This window comes from Cyprinus carpio, chromosome A8 (genome assembly GCF_018340385.1).
Source record: "Cyprinus carpio isolate SPL01 chromosome A8, ASM1834038v1, whole genome shotgun sequence".
Lineage (NCBI taxonomy): Eukaryota > Metazoa > Chordata > Actinopteri > Cypriniformes > Cyprinidae > Cyprinus > Cyprinus carpio.
In genome coordinates, this window is record NC_056579.1 from 20,175,287 (window position 1) to 20,193,272 (window position 17,986).

At 38.5% G+C, this 17,986-nt stretch overlaps 1 protein-coding gene across 1 annotated transcript; it reads left to right on the plus strand.

Annotated features, from left to right (window-relative positions):
• Positions 1–1,650: 1,650 nt before the first annotated feature.
• LOC109095611 (L-rhamnose-binding lectin CSL2-like) lies at positions 1,651–13,606 on the plus strand (the record flags this gene model as incomplete). Its single annotated transcript, XM_042761440.1, has 11 exons — positions 1,651–1,660; positions 2,632–2,676; positions 2,850–2,979; positions 3,174–3,283; positions 3,366–3,410; positions 3,501–3,636; positions 4,309–4,424; positions 7,993–8,037; positions 8,134–8,272; positions 8,477–8,586; positions 13,303–13,606. Coding segments are annotated over 11 exons (888 nt in total), but the record flags the coding sequence as incomplete, so codon positions are not given.
• Between the last annotated feature and the right edge of the window lie 4,380 nt (positions 13,607–17,986).

Below are 17,986 nucleotides of genomic sequence, written 5' to 3' on the forward strand. Positions count from 1 at the left end.
TAGAGTGTGTGACTTTTTTTTTGGACGGGCAGTGTATATCCAGCTACAGAACACCTAAACGCTTGGGAGACATTATCGTCCGTGCAGCAATGCCGGACTGTATAGAGTTTTTTTTGGTATGTTTACAGTTTGTTTTGATTTTTGTGGGTGAGGTTCTTGGCTAATGTGACATCACATTAGCAGCAGTGCTGAGAATAGGTAGTTGGGAGACACTGCTTATTACTTATGGGGATTTTTAAAAAAAAAGTATGTGTGGATTTTTATCTTTATAGGGTGGTTGTGTACACACTGCCAACACACAATTATGTCCAAACAACACGTGAAAGTGAATTTTGCATAATAGGTCCCCTTTAAAAGGAACAAAAGGTGTTTTATAAAGCCTGTTCCTCAATAAGATAAAGCTGTATAAACATTGATCCTTTAATAATATTTGTCAGATCTACCATGTGACTGTAAGGGATAAAGATAATACTAAACATACAAAACACCTGCACTGTAAATATGTGAAAAACTGGAAACAGTGGTTGCCAGAATGTACAGTGATGGTGGTGATGATATTCCAGGCATTATGGCAGGTGTTTTGGTGGCTGTATCCAGTATTTTATTTATAGTCCCTAACTTTACAAGATGTTAGATACCAATCTGAGCTTTTTAAAATCTTTTAGTTACAGTAAATGTTCTGATATTACACAGGTGGTACAATAGAAGGTAACATGATGATTATGTTTTTGTTCTCTCCATGTGTCCACAGAGTTACAAAACCACCCTCAGAGTAAAACACGTGACAATAAATTAATTCTGTTTATGTGACATAAACAACATAAAATGAATAGAAAATATTCCACAAAAAAAAAACAAAAGATGCTAAATGAAATATAGACAAATGTGGCAGTTCTCATCTGGAATCCTGGTAATACTAATAAAGGTAATAAATTAATGCTTTATAAATTATTATAGATTAATACCTAATAAGTGATCAGAATTTTAGTGTAGTGTACAATAACTTTACATACATACATATACAAAATACCATAACTGTACATGTACAGTATATGTATAATTAGTATACTGTAATATTAATAAGGCAAATTTCTGTAAATATTGTTAACATTTTCTACACAATAAGCCTCTTTGAAATACTCTAAACTAGACTATACTATAAATTCTTAGATTTTTTTTTTTTTCCAAATTATAATTTTAATGTGAAAATATTTGCACTAACTCCTAAGAAATTTTCCAGGCAGTGTATGCTCAACATCACATTGTTTACACGGATGTCTTTACTTTTAAATGATGTTCAAGGAAACATTTGCAGGCTGATTTTTATCTGATTGAATTGCCAGAAAACAGACTGTATAAATATGGATCAGCTAGTCAAAAGCTACATGTACACTTTTGACAGCAACAGCAGAACCATGTTCTCTCTCAGTGTCCTCCTGCTTACCTGTAAGTTTCTTTCATCTAATTGAATTGAAAAATCAGATCCATGTGAACACTAATGTATAGTTGCACTTTTAGACACTTGAACAGCTCTGTTAGTATATAGTTAAGAATAGTGTGAATGGCTTTAAGATTAGCATTGCACAGGGATTTTAATAATTTCTCTTCTGTTGTTTTCTTACAGTGGTGCTTCTGAACTTCTGATTGCTGATATCTGCAGGTATTTCATTTATCCATGAACCATATCAAAAATAAGCAGTTAAGCAAAGCTTACTTGACTAAGAAGTCCAGATTTAAATGTCACAGTTGTTGATTGTGTGAGTGGGTTGTGGTGTAAATATGTCACTATATGTTTGTTAAATTATTATTATTAGCATTATTAGGTTAGTTCAGGTTTTAAAATGTCATGTGGCGCAACTCCCCCAAAACATAATATTTATGAATTAATAATTCATGATGTTTGTAATATGAAATACAAAACCAACATAAAAAGTACAACTTTGCACATGAGTTTTGAACTATAGTGTTTTTTTGTGTGTGTGTGTTTTTCCCCCTTTTCTCAATATTGGAGAGTCTTATTTGGAATTGACCCATTTACTTTCAGATGAGTTTAATGAGCCATTTGAAGAAAAAAATAAAACAGTGGTGCTTAATAAAGCCTGTTTTACAGTATCTAATTATCTAATTGAAAACAGACTGTTGTCATGCGTGCCTACTGTGCTGGAGCGAGGAGACGTAAGAGATTCCAATTAACATAGAACTTTATTGAACTGAACACCAGAAAAGCACACATAGCACTGGGGTGAGACGAATATTTAATACCAGACAGAGAAACTCAGAATAGGACTCACTATAAATACACAGGACTTGACGAGGGGATGACGAGACACACCTGGAACTGGAACTAATGAAACACAATAATCATGTCAGAAACAGGAAGGATTAAATAAGGGCAAGGAAGGCACATGGGAAGCAAAACACACACAAAACAAGGCAACTGTATGTGTAAATATTTAGATCATGGAAAAACACATAATCCCCAGAATCTAGTGGTTGCCAGAATGTTATTATTATTATTATTTATTATTTTTATTATTTAGTATTTTTCTAATGTAGTATCTGGAGTTTATTGTTCTCTCCCCTATAGTTTATTAATCTCACCTTGTTACAAATAACTCTTTAATTTTTCAGAGACTGTAATTACATGTGATGGGTTTGTCCAGCGTCTCAGTTGTGGTAAGATGTGTCACAATAATCTAAAGTTATTTATTATTTATTATACTTACATATATCTATATATAATTTTATATATATTATTATTATTATTTATTTACTATATTCTATTGTTGTTGTTGATGTTGTTGTTTTAACAGTAATTCATTATATAATGATGTTTTTCTTCTGTTCAGATACTGGGGTGATCAGTGTACAATCAGCAACCTGTGGCCGCACAAGCAGCCAAATTTGCAGCGTTGGACGACCACCGTCTGAAACATCTAATACTCAGTGTTCAATAGATGTCCCTGCGATCTTCAAACGGTAAGATATTTTTCATTGTCTTTTTGCTTGTGACTACAGATGGAATAATTATGGGTAGAATTACGATTCAGTTGCTTACTCTGTGTTTAGCTTACTTATTATATTATATTATATTATATTATATTATATTATATTATATTATATTATATTATATTATATTATATTATATTATATATGTCTTTATCCTTAAACAGGTGTAATGGACTGAGAGAGTGTGAGTTAAACACTCAAGGACTGGCACCAAAAGATCCATGTTTTGGCACCTACAAGTACTACACTACCAACTACATTTGCATCCCAGCAGGTTTGGACTTCTTCTCTCTTCCTCCAATTCCTGTTCTTTATCATGTCCTTCTCTGTGTAAATGTTTTCCATCCTTCTTCCAGTAACAAGTGTGACTTGTCACGGTGGATACAGTTATTTGAAATGTGGTGAGTGATTTTTCCACATCTCTCACTTTGTTTCAAGAAATGGAATCACATGGATTACTTTAAGGACTACTATTTTTTATCTCCATGTAGAAAACAGTAGGATTCAGATAAATACTGCAAACTATGGACGTACAGATAAAACCACCTGCTCTGAAGGACGTCCAAACGAACAGCTCCAAAACTCCAACTGCTATTCACCCAATGCACTGGCTCCTGTGTCCAAAAGGTAGGTAGGTAGATAGATAGATAGATAGATAGATAGATAGATAGATAGATAGATAGATAGATTGGTTGGTTGGATAGGTAGATAGATAGATAGATAGATAGTTGGTTAGTTAGATTGTTGTTTTTAATTTTTTTTATTTAGATGGTTTGTTTGATAGTTAGTTTGACAGATGGTGGACGGTTCGGTATGTAGATTTATAGGTAGGTTGATATATAGATAGATAGATATTTATATAGATAGATAGATGGACGGACGGACGGATAGATAGATAGATAGATAGAGGGAACGTTCTGGCGTGGTTCTCTCAAAGTTAACAAATATTCTTCCAGTAAAGTAAAATAGAATGTTTGTTCAAAGTTTAATCTTTAATAACATTCTCAAAGCATCAACAGTTCATGGATCGTTTTTTTATGATTGTTAGTGTTTAGGTTTAGTAACTTTTTTGTTTCTATTACTTTACATTACTTGTTTAAAGAACATGATAAAATGTAAAATGTTCTCCTAATGTTTTCTTTAATGTTTGCATACCAAAGAAACATTTAAAAACATTTAGAGAGCATTCAGAATTATTGCTTAATGGTAATGTCAGGAAAATGTTTTAAGAATATATTTTTGTTAGCTGGGATAAAGATGCAATGACTAATGAAAGCCTTCCTTTTTTGACATGTAAAGTTGCAATGGCCTGGAAAGCTGTGAGGTGTTTGCGACACATACAGTCTTTACTGATCCCTGCTTTGGCATATACAAGTACCTCGCAATCTCTTATTATTGCCTCCCACCTGGAGTTCGTGAGTATTTTTTATGCCGTTTGCTACTCAATTCATTCATTTTTTTTCCAGGTGGTGTGTTTAGAATATTGTGATTTAAGAGACTTTCATAACAAGAGCCTTATTTAGTACAGCATATTAATCAAAGATCAAATGAAGCATTATTTTTTCCCTGCATGCCACAGTTAAGCATATTTTTTTAAAAGAGTATTTATTATGGATATAATATACTTTAATAAAATATATTATTAACAAAATGGGAATTGTTTTACATTTAACTGGATGCTAATTACAATTAAATGAAAATGTATTATAGTTTAGTTTATAGTTTATGCAGTTTACAGTTTATTTTTCAATTGCTAACAAGCGTTTACCAATACTTAAAGTACTTTTCTAAGCTCTCAACACAGCAACACACCTACATCACACAATTAGCCAAACAGTTAATGTTCTGGCCAAAACCACATTTTGCTTAAAAAAATACAAATTCTACATTTCAAAATGCTGAATACCTTTTTCTACATATACTAACTATCAAAAAACAGCAAACGTGATTCAAAATCGAGTCATTTGGTCAAAATATTAGCACTAGTTTTCTTTCCAAAAGAAACATACAGTATAGTCAATCATAGCGCATAGACTGTTAAAATACTAACAGTTGAAGGCATAACAAAAACTGCATAACTTGTCACGTTTCAGTTCAACTTGTGTAGAACAAACAATATGAGATCCTTTTAAAAAACAACAACAACAACAATTATAATAATTAAGTCATTTGAACTCTTCATTTTTTTGTGTGTGAATGTATGGATTAATTTTAGATAGTGAAGAAGTCATCAGTACTTTTTTGGAATGTAAAAGAAAAGAGACAACACATACAGCCCTTTGCCTTTTGCCCCCTACCTCTCGTTTTCCCTTGTCAGAAAGTCAGAAAGAGCTTTATTACCAAGTATGTTTACAAATTTGACTTGGCGTCAAGAGTGTCCAGTGCAGAAGAAAGTACAGACATACTGCAAACATACATGAGGTGCAGACATACACAGGAATTATAACTCAAATATAAAAAAGCAGAAAATTAAATAATGCACTATATACAGAAGTAGAAATATAGAGAAAAAACATGTAATTGTTTAAATGAATGTACAGATATGTTATTTACAAGTGTGTAGTTTGCAAATGTACAATTTTCGGATTCTATTTATAAATTTGTCGGTTATGATGGACAATGTGTAGTTATGAATGTTTGAATTTTTCAGGCTGAATATAGCCTGTGTATAGTTATGAATGTTTGAATTTTTCCTTGTGCCTGGCTGTTCTGGTGCTCGGTACTCTGTAGTGCAGACCAGAGGGCAACAGTTGGAAGAGAGAGTGGGCTGGGTCTGTGGGGTGATTTTCTTAGCACTTTTCCTCACTCTGGAGGTGTAAAGACCTTGGAGGTTGGGCAGGGGTGCACCACTAATCCTCTCAGTAGTCCTGACTGTCTGTTGTAGTCTCTTGATGTCTGATTTGGTAGCTGAACCAAACCAGACAGTCCTGGCTTAACTACTACTCTCCCTCATCCAAACATTTTCTTTCTTTTTCTGCTTCTCTGTGTTGTACTATATTGCTTTGAACAAAACCAGTCCAGAGAGTGCCTTTTTTTATTGTGCATGGCCATGAAGTTGAAACACTAGGATTTATTCATTACAGTTTTTTTAAATTGCTAACAAGCATTTACCAATACTTAAAGTACTTTTTCTGAACTCTCAACACAGCAACACACCTACATCACACAATTAGCCAAATAGTTAATTTTCCGGCCAAAACCACATTTTTTTAAATAAATACAAACTCTACATTTCAAAATGCTGAATACCTTTTTCTGCATATACTAACTCTATCAAAACACAGGAAACCCAATTCAAAATTGAGTCATTCTGTCAAAACATTAGCACTACTTTTCTATCCAATAGGAACATATAGTCAATAGACTGTCAAAATACTAACAGTTGCTGGCATTACTTTCTTCTACATATTTGACATACATGTTTCAGTTCTACTTGAATAGACAATATAAAAATTAATTATTTTTTGCAATTTAGTTACCTTCAACTGAAACCCATTTTGCATTTTTAAGTGTTGAATGTGTTCATTCTTGGCAACATACTGTCTAAAACTGAATGAGTCATTACTTTATGGAATGTGCGATAGAAAAAAATAGCGTCATCTATGTAGAAATTCAATTGGAACCTTGATTGAAATTGCTCTTCAGTGGGTGGGGGTTGGATGTGGATGGTGCTCTGTGGTAGCTGATGCCAGTGATCAACAAAAACTACAACATACATGGCCCTTGGTTACTATGCAAGCTTGTTTCCATCACATAATAAAAAAGTAAATATGGTAATTGTGTCCTTTTTATCTCACAATTTGGACTTCTATTCTTGGAATTGCAAGTTTACATCTTGCAGTTCAGACTTTATCAGAATTGTGAGATAAATTCACAACTGCAAGAAATAAAAGTCAGAACTTTGAGAATGAAAAAAGTCACAATTACCCTTTATCCTTTATATTCCATGGCAGAAATAAGCTTTCATAGGTTCCACATGTGAAAGAGGGAAAAACAAACAAACAAACAAATAAAAATGCACAGTCCAGCACACATTCTTACCCTCTCCCTTACCTCTTCTTCTCCCTTACCTATCTTCTTCTGATCTAACTATTCCTCTCCCTCTCCCAGGCATTATTTTTTTCTTTCTCTGATTCTTTGTGTTGTTCTGCACCCACAAGGTCTTTTTTTACTCTATGTTGATGTAACTGAAAGAGCATCAACACCTGACTATTCCTCCCACTGAGACTGGAATCAGCTATTTCTAAATATTTTAGTGATCTGTTACTTGCTTATTAGTTGTTACTATATTTTATATAGAGATATTTTTTCAATACTTTTGAGCTGCTGTTGTTGCAGAAGTAGAGGCTTTACACTATATTTAAAGTTTGGAACATTAGGTCTTCATTTCTGTCATGCTTTTGTAAAAAAGATAAGAAAGATCCATGATTGTGGTATGGGGTAAGCTTGTGTAAAAAAAAAAGTTTAAGCATTTTAGAAATATGTTAATTGACTGAATATTGTGTGAAAACAACATGAATTGTGTTAATGGTATGGTCACAACAGACAGATGTTTAGCTGTTTAGAGTTTTGAAAATGTAACTACAGATTGGATAAAGGGATGTTAGCAATAGAAAAAAACTGTGAAGTAAAACAATTAATTAATTTGACATTACAAAGTGCACTTTTTTAAAAGAGCTTGTGTTTTTACTTGTGTTAAGAAAGAGTCATGAGAGTGTTAAGTGGCCTTTTATTTCATCAATATTATGTTATCTGCAAATACAGTTTTTTTAAATACACACATACATTACAAGTGCACATTCATTACTAAGTGCACTTCTTTTTCACAAGGCAAAGCACATAAATAAACCAGCCCCCATCTTAATATTTAAAAGTCATGACCACAGTACACACTGTAAACACCATTACTTGCTTAGCCTATTTTACATTTATTTTATATTTACATTTTTTATTTGCTTTACAACATCTCTCCGTTTACTGTAGGTTCGAGTTTGGTCTGTGAACATGAGACGAGTGCCATGACCTGTGGTGGGTATTCTGTTCTTATTTAAATGTTGCTTATTTTTAAGGTTTCAATTAATAAGGCATTATAGAGTTTATGACAGAATGGTAAAATGTTTTCAGATGATGGAACTGTCATACGCATTCACAGCGCTAACTACGGCCGAACTGACAGCACCACATGCTCTACTGGGCGACCTGCTTCTCAGCTTGCCAAAACTGACTGCTACGCCTTGAATTCTCAGACAGTGGTCACTAGTGGGTCAGTTTATGTGCAAGTTTTCACATATAATTCAGTCATTGCCCTGCAGAAATAACAACAACACAAACCAGCTAGGACCAGTTAAGATTTGTGTAGTCTAAGCATTTTTTTCCCAGCAGGGTAATAAAATTATTTTAATAATTATAATAAAATCACTTTTTAATTAATTGTTTTTTTCATTTTTCATATTTTATCATTGTGTAGATGTGAAGGGAAAAACAGCTGCTCCATATTGGCCTCCAACAGTGTCTTCTCGGATCCATGTGTCGGCACATTCAAGTATCTTTACATCTCATACTTCTGCGTGTCTAAGTGTAAGTGTGACTGTACTGAGCAATGATACCTACTGCATATGTGTGCTAGTTCTCTTTCATCGTCTCGTGTTCGCGATCCACCTATGGGAATGGCATCTATGCCTGACCTCTACAGAAGCATCCAATTGCACCAAGTCTGGCTTGACAGACAGGAGCGCATGCCTAATGGCAGATAAGTGGCCGCCCCTTAACTGAGTGCATATAGCCCCAATCGGCTCTGCCCCAATTGGTCCTCCTCACGTTTTCTCAATATCAAATGGCCAGTACTTCAAATACGTCAGACCAGGAAAAGGACTTGTACGACAAGAGACTTCTCCGAGCCTTCCCTGGCCCTAGAAAGCTGCTTCTCCCTGTCTTCTCTGCATGTGCAAAACACATGTAGCATCATAGCCTGTTCTTTCAGGCAAAATGGGTTGTTTTCCCAAGTTCATTCATCAGGCCTCTTATTAAGCCCCGGCTTTGACTGTAAGAGCCCCTCAGCGTTTCCTGGAAAGCTCATCCGCTTACCAGCGAACTGCTGGTCGACATGGGATAACAAAAGAAAGGGTCGCCATCACCCACGCTCTCTGGGAGGAGTTACTCACGGTGAATCACCTTGTTCTCCATAATGCCGTCAAACTGTAACCCCACTCCCTTGACTTAAAGCATAGTGGCTGATTTGTTGCACGGCCACAGGTGGCTTTGAGTTCAAGTTCACAGGCGGCCAGCCCTCCAGACACCAGGTTATCTGTCAGCGGAGTCAGGGGTGTTGGCACGGGCTTCACTGTTCCTGGTGAAGCCCAGTGTGTTTCCCCATTTTCAAAGGGGAATACATTGAAGAAAAAGTGCACAAGCAGTGTCACCACACAGCTTCCTTCACACTTCTCTCACAAATTTAATAAAGGCTTCGGCCTCAGTGTTGCCCAAAACACAAAAAAAGGTAAAAAAATCAAACAAATCACATGAATTCGTTGATAAGAGAGAACATCTCTTTACATCCCCACATGTTGCTCCTTCGTTACCCACGAGATTGTGCTATTGTACCACAAATGAGCAAACCGGCCGAACTAGCGGCTCTAAGCAGTTCTCCGGTTTGTGTGGGGATGCTCGCGAATCACGTACAGTCTGGCTGTCTTTGTCAGCTCCCGAATGGGTGATTCTCACAATAACGAAGGGGTTCAGACTTCTCATATGGTAGAGAGCTCTGCTCACATTCTGAAAGACGAAATCCCCTTCCTCCTCGAGAAACGGCTCCGTAGATCCGTTCTCTCCCTCCGTAGATCCTGATATAAATAGATGATTGGCTGATTAAAGCTCATTCAAGAGAGAAAGTTATGCAAAACACAGTCCGAGGGCTCGCTCACGTCACTGTGTTCAGCGTCAGAGTGTATGTGAGCGAAAACAATTTCACTCCTGCACTCCTGATATTTCTGTGTCCGGGGCTAAATTGCATTGCAAGTGATGCAAAAAGTGAAGCAAAACACTTGGCTAAAGAGTGAATGTGAGCAAGAGCGATTTCACTCCTGCCCAGAATGTGATATTTCTCTGTCTGGAGCTAAACTGCATTACAGTGCTTGCGCGCTCTTGTTAAAGTGATGCAAAAACACCGCCTGTGTGCTCGCTCACGTCACAACCCTCGGCTAAAGAGTGAATGTGAGCAAGAGCGATTTCACTCCTGCCCAGAATGTGATATTTCTCTGTCTGGAGCTAAACTGCATTACAGTGCTTGCGCGCTCTTGTTAAAGTGATGCAAAACACCGCCTGTGTGCTCGCTTACGTCACAGCCCTCGGCTAAAGACTGAATGTGAGCAAGAGTGATTTCACTCCTGCCCAGAATGTAATATTTCTGTGTCTAGAGCTGAATTCCATTACAACGTGCGTGCGCCTGTCGCAAGAGCACTTTCTCTTTTTTATGAATTACCTCTCACATTTCAGGGAAGGAGCGAGCGTGAAGTTTTGCACGTTTCAGACTACAGGGTCTTATGGCTTCGGCTGTCAATGTCCTGCCTCTGGGCCGTCTGAGAATGGGGGTGTTCATGAAGTGGGTTTATCTCTTCATTTCAGCCCATTACGCAATCTCTGCTGCTCAGTCACAGTGACGCGGTCGTGCACAGCAGCGCTGCATCACGGGAGAAATGCAGAGTTTTACGGTCATAGGACCTCTCTGGGGCCATCATTTTGCAGAAAGTGGAAACCACAGACGCGTCCTTAACAGGATGGGGAACCATCCAGGAGAGCAGACCATTGAATGTGTGGCTGAGCACACTCTACTCAGCCCACATAAATTATTTGGAGCTCCTCACAGTTTGGATGGCTCTGAAACATGTTCTGCCCCACCTGCAAGGTCATCACGTGCTGGTGCGTTGCGACAATGCCACAGCCATATGAACCGCCAGGTGGGATGCACCCCTCCCAGCTCCATGCACTAGCTCACAGGCTGTTAGTATGGAGCAGGGGGCACTTTCTGTCATTATGGGCAACCCATATCCCAGGCATTCTAAACCGGGGCACAGTCCTTTTGTTGTGGGGGAACCCACTCTATGGAGAATGGCGCCTCCACCCTCAGATAGCGGAACTGCTATGAAAGAGGTTTAGTCAGGCAGCCATTGATTTCTTCGCCTCATGCCATAATGCCCACTGTTCTTCTCGCTACGGGACGAGGACACCCCCTCCCTTGGCGTGGACGCACTGGCCCACCCATGGCCCATAGTGCTGCTCTACACTTTTCCTTTGTCCTGCCTAATAACTACTACCCTGGTCATGGTGAAATAACAGAGTTTGACTCTGATTTTAATAGCACCCAGGTGGCCCAAGGCTCTTGGCTGGCAGAGATAATCCCTATTCTGTATGTCTAGCCATGGCCCCTCACATTACTCATGGACCTCCTGTCCCAAGCGAATGGGGAAATTCCCCACCCTCACCCGGACTGGGTGGCTCTCTCTGGCCTGGCCCATGAGAGGGCAAACTTAAACACATTGGCCACCCCCACATATAATTACTATTCAGAAGGCTGGAGCCTCTTCTGCATGCTCCCTTTACGATTGCAAGTGGCATGTGTTTGAGGAGTGGTGCGAGGGGTACCAGCTGATATCATATCAGTGATTAGTCACTGATGTTTTTGGTTATTAGTGGCTATCGCTGCATGCCATGTTGGGTTTGACAGCACTACAGTGGGGCAACACGCCCTCATCTTTTTCATAGATTTATGAAGGGCGCTCACCGTTCTCTTTCAATCACTAGAAGGGTAGTTCCAGAGTAGGAACTCTTCATAGTGCTGGATGCCCTGTCTCAACAGCCCTTTGAGCCCCAGGGAGATATCTCCTGTAAGCTTCTGTCTTTCAAGACAGCTCTGCTCCTGGCCTTGGCTTCAGCCAAACATGTCAGTGATTTTCATGTGCTCTCTGTTAATCCTTTGTGCACTAATTCTCTCACAGTGGAGATAGGTTTTTCCTAGGCCTAACCCTGCCTTTATGCCAGAATGCTTCCCAGCTTTCACGTGTAAAATGTTTGAGCTTCTGCTTTTCACCTTCCTCAGCAGAGGTTCAGAGGCTAAATGTTTTATGATTGAGTGAGTGAGTGACGTGACATACAGCCAAGTATGGTGACCCATACTCAGAATTTGTGCTCTGCATTTAACCCATCCAAAGTGCACAGACACAGCAGTTACCACACACCCAGAGCAGTGTCCTGTTATGTCCTGTTGTGCGGGGACCATCCGACAGGACCAGCCCTTTCAGGAGGAGTGATCAGCTCTTCATCTAATGGGCTCCCTGAACATGGGGAAAATCAATTTCCATGATGCCTCTCTCATTGGCTCATGGATGCCATCTCTCTGGCATATGAATCAAATGGAGTGTGGCAATGTGGGCCTCAGAGTGCAATTCACTAGGGCCATAGTGGCCTTGGGGGCTCCGTTTAAAAGGGGTTTCCTTGCAGGACATTTGTGCCACTGCAAGCTTGGCTTCTCCACACACATTTTTCAAATACTCCCGGCTTGATGCTACCCACACCCCGGTAGCTTACTCTGTTTTAGGTGTGGGCTCTTTGAAGCCTTGTGCCCTTAGACCCTTTACATCCCTTTACATATTTCTATAATATATGCCTTGGCATTATGTTTGTTGTCAGGTCTTGTATGCATGTTACCACATGTCATTTCTCACATAGCCGGTATTCTCACTTTGTGTGGGATCAGATACTTGGTGACGTGTCAAGCACCGCCTTGCCAGGTGACCGTCCCCTGGCTTACAGGGCGTCGCTGTGAGTGTACTGGGCAAACGGGGAGCTGTTCATATCTCCCATAGGTAGATCTCGAACACGAGATGATGAAAGAGAAAAATGGGTTACTGTTCGTAACCCTGGTTCTCTGAAACATAGAGTGGAGAGATCCACCAAGTTTGTCCCTCTTGCTGCACGAGAAGCAAATATGCTCAGTGTGGAAAGGTAGCTTGTGCAGGGGGCATATGTGCTGGATTAAGGGGTTGCACCTTACCTGCCACTGGGCATTCACTCCTGTCTGTCAAGCCAGACTTGGTGCAATTGGATGCTTCTGTAGAGGTCAGGCTCGGATGCCCTTCCCATAGGTGGATCTCTTCACTCGATGTTTCAGAGAGCCAGGGTTACAAACAGTAACCTATTGTTTTCTAATTTGTTGATTAGATTTGGTTTGGTTTTACTCATGAACTCACTCATCAGGCTAGACTGATAATATCTCATTACTTTTGATGTTTGTGTTTGCAGAGAAAAACAGCTGATCTTATGGATTTGGCCTCTTCAATTCTCTGTCAGCCTTTAATCTGTTTTCTATTTCTTAATTGTTATTGCATCTAATAGTATATGGCATTTGCCGTCTTTCCTCTTCTAAAGATATGGCAGAAGTAGTAATGGTAGAATACTAGTATGCTGATCTGAAAGTCTTTGTGTGTGGATGAAATCAGTGGCTGAGACTTTTGTGTGAAGTTTTCATTCTCATACGATTAATATTTCTATGGACCTTGCTTATGTTGTGGGATTTTTCTTAAAATAAATGCTTTGCAAATGAGAATGAGTTGTGTGCGTCTTCTTCTTAAAACATGTTGATTGTAAACACCAGCTTTACCTTATCATTTACCAAGTGATAGGATCTAGAATATAGAAAGACTTACACATTGTTAATTTACTACCAACACTGTAATAATATAAAAGCTGATTATCCTTATCTTTTAACATATGAAGTGCAAATCATTGCCGAAACCAATCTATTGACTAAGAAAAACGAAATGCTTTTATAGGGAGATTACAGTTAAACCCCATAGAGAGACCAGTATGCTCAATGAAGACCAGGTGTCAGTTTAATCATTCGACAGAGAGTTTACTGAAGACAGAGTTCTCCACACTTTCAAAGGCCATTGAAAATGAATAAGAGAAGACAGCCTCTAACTAACTTACAGACTATAGAATGATAGTGGTTTAATTTGATTGGTAACAGCCTATTGTCATATTATTCTGATTGAACTTGTTGATTAAATGTAAGAATTGAACATAAAAGATAAAAGATACTTAAAAAGATTAGAAAAACTGCCATTATAAAGGTTAATAAAAGGCCCCTGATAATATAACAATTAAAGGGGCAAACATTTCTCCATAATGGGAAAGTTAATTTCTGACAGTGCTAGATGGTGATACATATACACATTCTTCATCTCTGGCTTTATTGTTCAAGGTGTTATTTCAGGGTTTTAATACCTATCTAATCTAAAATGAATGAATGATTTACAATTCAGTAATGATAACAGCAAACAATGGCTTGAGCCCTAATAAAAAAGTGACAAAGCAACCAAAACAATAGATGTGCTGGAATAGTAAACTAACATTGATCCGAAATAATGTCATTTATATCTATTTATATCTATCATATTTCAACTTTATCCCTTGTCCAAAACGCAGGGTATTGTCCAAAAAATAATAATGACTGATGTGTATTTAGGCTACTCAAATCGATATGGTCTGCGTTTCGCTTTTTTTTACTAATATCTTTCATCTTTCTCGTGGGTCACAGACCTTTCCCACGCAGATTTTTCTAAATATAACCAGTGGTGTGACATAGTAGGTACATTAATAGTTCTGAAATAATCAGCTAATATTTCTCTGGTGGTTGCTGAAGATTGCCTATACAGAAGAAAGCCCTTTCAAGGCCCTGCCCAGTGCAGTGTGTGTCAAAGCAGTGCTTAAGCCTGGAACACACCAAGCCGATGCCGACGAACTAGTGGCAATGAAAGCAGACTGCAGGGTCGGCTCACGTTGGCAGCGTCTGGGTCCAGATTTGCCCTGACACACCAAGCCGATTCTCGACACCCGACGGCCAACTAGCACGTCCGTTCTGCGCCTGCGTAGGAAATACCTTTCCGTACCAGCAGGTGGCAGTAGTCTTGGCAGTAGTTACTGAAAGCGGGAAACCGGAAGAAGCTACAGGGATACAAAACATATACAAAGAAAAAGCATATCAGAGTCTCGCTATCCACAGATGGATTTGTGATATTTCGGAAAAGTCTGACACGTTGCATCTTTTTTAAATAATCACGAGAATTAATCACGAGAAATGCAAACAAATGAGAAAAGCAAGTATGTCCCCATTGACTTCGTTGTTTACTTGCTTCGTCACTTCCGTTTTTTCCTTCTAGAGCACTGGTTTACTGGCTGAACAGCCAATCAGAATGATCAGATGGCCTGACTGACTGACAAGCCCCGACGCCGATTCAACATGTCGAGTCGGCCATTACAAAGCAGACGAGGACCAATTTCAGCCGACGGTGCGGAACACACTGAGAAGATTTAGTCGGTTGACGCACGAAAACTGCCCGACGGCCGACCGTCGGCTTGGTGTGTTCCAGGCTTTAGAACGGTTGTTTGAGGAGAGAGAGATTATTCGTAATAAACACTTTAGGAATCCATCCAACTTGCAGAGGACTATTCTGTTGTTGCACAGAATGGGTTGACCTTTGGATGACCAATTAGCGGAAAGGTGATTTTAATGCACACCCATGTGTGGAAATTAAATAGTCAAGCCGTTATCCATTTTCTGCCCGAGCCTAAAGACATAAAATCATTTAATTTTTTTATTAAAAAAAATAAAATAAATAAAATGTAAAAAATAACCACAGCATTTTCTAATTTTTCTACTTGCATTATTAAATAGAAAAAACAATGAATGTAACATTCCTGGACCGACCACAATCACATACAACTTTAGTACTTGATTAATAAAAGCATAAAAACTAATTCTTCTTATTAAGCTCAGGAGTAAAAACAAATAAAAAGAGCTTCTTGAACATTGTTTTTACTAATTTCATTATTCAAACAAGGTAACATTATCACTTAATACTCCCGTGACGTTCTTTAATCAGATACGTAATGTACTAAATTGTAATAAGAAAACAGATAGCACTTTTAACAAACAAATGTGATTAAACAAGTTGCTGTTTCTTAAGAATATGAAACATTTTTGATTAAACAAGTTAAAAAACTTTAGGAATAAAAAGTAAAAAAAAAATTTTTTAAACTGTCTTTATAAGTCATAAAATTACATTTATTTTAAATCAGAGTCAGTGTGGAACTGTAAAAAGAACATTGCAGCACATTTCACAAACGGATGTCATTAATGCCTCATCTGAACAACGCCCTTTTTACAGGTGCCGGTCTAATGCTTTATCAGAAGCTTGCTTTAATTTAGATTCTGAAGTCTGATTCTTTATACTAAGGCTTTTGCACCCATAAAAGTCAGGAAATTATCAACCCCTGCTGTCTGGACTAAAACTAGCTCCAGCAACAAGCTTGTTTTTTACAGCAGCCTTCCAGCCACATTCAGAATGTGCTACCAGCTTCACATAAAAAAGTTGATTTTTATTAATATTTAAGGTGGTTGATTTTTGTTAAGAGATTGTGAGGAGAAAGTAAAGTTAATTTTTTATTTGAGGTGGGGAATTAATGACAAATGTATGTAGGGAGGACTGTTTTTTGTGAATGTCGTTTTTTTTTGTGCCAGTCTAATGCTTTATCAAATGGTTGCTTGTTTAAAACTACACTGAATAAAATTATAAACGCAACACTTTTGTTTTTGATTTTTCATGAGCTAAACTCAAAGATCTAAGATTTTTTTTATGTACACAAAAGACCTATTTCTACCAGAAAGACTCAGGAGGTGAAGATGACATGCAAAAGTATTTATTTACAAAACCAATACAAAAAGAACAAAATTTTGGCGTAGGCCCCATCTGTAGCTTGAATCAGACGTTGTAGATTCCAGCTATTCCTGCCGAAGACTAAGGCAGGGCGGAGCATACCCCAAAAGAAAGAAGAAAATCCACCAGATGAAGTACTTCTTACAAGATCCTAGAACATATGGAAAAAAGAAACAATAAGATTTAATCAGTCATAATTAAAAAGTGATCATTAAAGCATTTAAGAATGCAAGACAGTGATAGAGGCCACCATAGGCCAGGAAGTCATAGAGCCAAGAAAGGCTGGATATTGATAGAGACCACGATAGCCCAGACAGCAATAGGCTGGATAGAGGCCAGATAGGTCAGACAGTGATAGAGGCCAAGAAAGGCCGGCTAGTGATAGAGCAGGCTGGATATTGATAGAGACCACGATAGCCCAGACAGAGCCACGATAGGCCGGATAGTGATAGAGGCTGGACAGGCCATACTGAGAGTTAGCTACGATTAGTCTCGCGTATCTAGAGGTTGCTTTCATTGGCCAAGGCCCGCTCATGAGGACGTTAGACCAACATGTCAAACAACCAATCACGGTTCATTTTGTTCATAGTCATGTTTTGAGGCGTGGAAATGTCACCACAATAACATATTGGTGTGTAAAACTTTGACATTAAAGATTCTATGCCGTGAACTTTAATTTCACATACTTTTAAAAATCCAGCGTGTAGCCGATCCTGATAACCGCTCACAGTTTTAAACATGGGGCCTTCTTTTGTAGGGGGGTTTGGCACTACGGTAATCTTTGTTTCCAGCAGAACATTAAAGAACATGACACACGTCTCGCAGAACAACACTCCGGAAGTGTTTCCACTTTTATGTCCCATATGCATCAGACGTTTAGCCAACGGTCTATGGGAACGGCCCCGGCGAGCCACAGTGGGAACGGCCCCAGCGGGCCTTAAAGAAAAGCCACGAAGGCCGCAGAGAAAAGGCCTAGCTAGGCCACAGATGGAGATGCCCAAATAGGCCATAGTGAGAAAGCCAAGAGGTCGTGGAATGAAATGCCTCAGTATGCACAGAGAGGAAGGCCATGTAATTAGACCACGGTGGGAAACGCCATGAGATGGGTAAAAGTGGGGAAGGCCACGAAAAACAGGCCACAGAAAGAAAGGCCAAGTTAAGCCACAGTAAATCAAAGGTTGTTGGGAGTAATATAAAGAGATATTGTA